This window comes from Charadrius vociferus, unplaced genomic scaffold (assembly GCF_000708025.1).
Source record: "Charadrius vociferus isolate BGI_N301 unplaced genomic scaffold, ASM70802v2 scaffold1768, whole genome shotgun sequence".
Classification (NCBI taxonomy): domain Eukaryota; kingdom Metazoa; phylum Chordata; class Aves; order Charadriiformes; family Charadriidae; genus Charadrius; species Charadrius vociferus.
Genome location: NW_009649783.1, coordinates 18,404 through 21,683, shown reverse-complemented (window position 1 = coordinate 21,683; position 3,280 = coordinate 18,404). Strand labels below are relative to the sequence as shown.

Genomic DNA, 3,280 nt, shown 5'->3' with positions numbered 1-3,280 from the left:
CCCCCCCCCCACCCGGTCCTCTTGGCACCACCAGTGGCGTGGGACAGGGCTGCCCCAGCGCCCAGAGCTCACTGTGGGCTGCAGGACTTGCTCTGATGGGCACCAGCTTTGCTCTCCATCCCTGGGGGTGGTGAATTTGGCTTCGTGGGGCAGCTCTTCTCCCCCTGGGGCTTTCGCCTTCCCTCCGTGGTGCTGGAAGCCCCTGTGGTGCTGCACGCTGGTGAGAGGGCCTGGGCAGGGCATACCCAAAATGGGCACCTGGAGCTGGTGGCTGCACCCAGGGAATTTGTCCTGGGGGAAATGATGAGTTGGGGATGGGGAGGGAGAAGACCAGAGGGGTCTTGGGGGAGCAGTGGGGTTCAGTGCTGGCCCATAGGGTGCTTCGAGGCACTAGAGGGCAGCAGGGCCCCGCGGCAGCCACCGAGGCGGGATGCTCCAGCAGCTCGGAAGCCTCTTCATAGGGGCCTGCTTGGGGGGAAGCCCAGATCCTGCTTGGGGGGAGCATCCCAGCCCCAGCTCTGTGCTGCTCCTGGAGCCTCCCCTGCATCTCGCAGGCACTGGGGATGCTCAGAGCCAGCTCAGCCACACCAGCCCCCATTTCCTCGGCCCTTTGACACTTGTACTGGGCTGGATCCAACAGTGGCTCCCCATGCTCTGGAGCAGAGCTGAGCTGCACCCCACCAGTGCCCACGGTGCGGCTGGGGCTCACCAGGGAAGGGGCCCCACGCTGGGTCACAGCATCTCACTGCAGCGGTTCCTGGGGGGAGACCAGGCTTGGCATGTGCATGGCGTGGCGGTGCCTGCACGTGGCGTGTTTCGGTAGGAGGGTGTCTCCGTGCTGCGTGTCCGCGCTGTCGCGTGCCGTTGTTTCTAACCCCTGTCTCTGTTTGCATGGTGCATGCTGCCCTTTTGCAATGCAGACGCCGACGAAGGTAAAGTCCTGTTCTCCGCGCGTGTCTCTGGCTTCCCCCTCCCACGTGCCTTCCCACTCTCCTGTCCCTGCGTGTCACCATTAACCTGCTCCCACCTCCCCTCCCCTCCCCTGGCATCCATGTGCTTCTGTCTGGCACCCGTGGTCTGTCCTGCCGCATCGCGGCGGGGCTGTGCGGTGCATGTGGCTGAGCAGGGACGTGTCCCCATGTTGGGGCGGCTCACAGCCCCGTACTGTCGCAGGTCCCATGCGTCCCCGGGCAGCGGTGGCAAGGGGTGATCCCCACCCCTCACCCCACGCCGTGGCTCTAGGCTCAGCCCTGCAGAGGCATGAAGCCGTTCACCCCCCTCCATCTTCTCTAATCAGACCCCAAAACTCGCTTCCTGGCCCTCTGACACCAGCTATGCGCTCCCACTGTGCACAGCATCCCCAGCCTACTCTGGGGGACCCTGAGACCATCCCAGGTCTGGCTGGAAACAACCCCCATTTGGGGGGATGCCCTGGCCAGCACTGAGCCTCCTTCTCCACCCTCCAGCCGGGAGGAAGCAGTTTGCACGCCACGAGTGGGCTCAGAAAGCCGCCTACCTGCTGGGCTGCAGCCTGGAGGAGCTCTCCTCCTCCATCTTCAAGCACCAGCCCAAGGGCACCCTGCAGCGATCCACCTCCTTCCGTCAGGGCCCCGACGACCCTCCCCTGGGCGATGGTGGCACAGGTAGGGTGAGGGATGGTAGGGATAGCGGGTGGCCCTGGGGTACACCGGGCTGGGGACACTCAGGGTTGTCTCGGCCAGGTCCCAAGCTGACAGCGCTGGAGTGCCTGGAGGGCATGGCGGCTGGCTTGTACTCTCAGCTCTTCACCCTCCTCATCTCCCTCCTCAACAGGTACATGCTGGGGGTCCAGGGGGAGAGCCGGGGGAGGAGTCCAGCATCACCCGCTCACCCCGCTGTGTCCCTTTGTCCCCCACAGGGCGCTGAAGTCGAGCCAGCACTCGGTGTGCTCGGTGACGGTGGTGGACACCCCCGGGGCGCAAAACCCCGAGCTGGCGGGGCAGAGCCGGGGGGGCACCTTCGAGGAGCTCTGCCACAACTACGCCCAGGAGCGCCTGCAGCTCCTTTTCCACCAGCGCACCTTCGCCCGCGAATTGGAACGCTACAAGGAGGTACCGGGGACAACCCAAGGCTGCCATCGCCACCTCCGCCCCTCCTGCCCTCTCCTCCCCTCTCTGCGCGAGCATCTCCTGCGATGTCCCTCCAGTTTCTCACCCCACAGTCGCTCTGGACTGGGTCCAACCGAAGCAGCTCTGACACGATGCTCGGTTTCCCCAGGGCTCCCACTGCCGGCGGTGCCTTTACTGGCAGCTCCGGCCCCGGCCAGGCAGCTTTGCCTGCAGACGTGCCGAGCTGGGAATGGGGTGGCTGTGGGTGATGGGGGTGGGGGAGGTCACTGCTGCTGCACCGTCTCGGCACTGACAGCCCAGGGGGACCCATCCATGTGTCCTGGTACCCCCTTGGCACCCGGCATCGCCCTGTGCTGTGCCGGCGCAGCGGGGCGGTGGGATGCTGGGAAAACCCTGCCTCCTGCCTAGACCCCATTGAGACCAATGTCCTGATGGGCTGTCGGTCCCTCTCGCTGCTCCCCGGCCGAGCGGGCACTAACTGTGCTTCTGTCTGTCCCTCACCAGGAGAATATAGAGCTTGCCCTGGCTGACGCCGAGCCCGGCTCCTCTGACTCTGTAGCCGCTGTAGACCAGTCCTCGCACCAGGCACTGGTAAGCACTCGCCGCGCTTCCTCACAGCCGCATCGCGGCCGTTTGTAGCATGAAGCAGCAGCTGCGAGGCGTTCCTGGCCCTGTGGTGGAAGGTAGTGAGGGGAAGGAGCGGGGCTGTCCTGAATGCTTGGCCACGAGAACACGGCTGCCGAGGATGTGTGCAGCCCGCATCCCTGGTGCATCCCCCGGTGTGGTGTCCCCCCTACCCTGTGAGCTGCCCGTGCTGCGGGCAGGAGGGCGAGGAGCCCCGGGGTGCTCCCATCCCTGGGGGGCACCAGTCCCCAGGGTGCTCCGGTCCTTGAGGTGCTCCAGTACCGGGGATGCTGTGGTCCCCAAGGTGCTCAGGTCCCCAGGGTGCACAGGTCCCCAGGGTTCTCCAGTCTCTGGGGTGCTCAGGTCCTCAGGGTGTCTAGATCCCCAAAGTGCACCAGTCCCTGGGGTGCTCCAGTCCCTGCCGGAGGAGGCTGCAGAGGCCGAGGGAGGCTGTAGCGCCAGCCCTGTGCTGGGTTTCATCACGCGGGTGCCTGAGCACAGCGTTTTCCACCCCAGCGAGCATCTCTCTGCCCGGAGTATCACGTACT

General features: G+C 65.7%; 1 protein-coding gene across 1 annotated transcript in view; it reads left to right on the top strand.

Moving 5' to 3' along the window:
* MYO18A (myosin XVIIIA) overlaps positions 1-3,280 on the top strand; it is a 29,672-nt gene that overhangs the window by 13,272 nt on the left and 13,120 nt on the right. Inside the window, 5 exon segments of the mRNA XM_009890887.1 lie at positions 921-932; positions 1,467-1,643; positions 1,722-1,812; positions 1,898-2,090; positions 2,613-2,699. Of these exon segments, the coding sequence (XP_009889189.1) occupies positions 921-932; positions 1,467-1,643; positions 1,722-1,812; positions 1,898-2,090; positions 2,613-2,699 (560 nt within the window).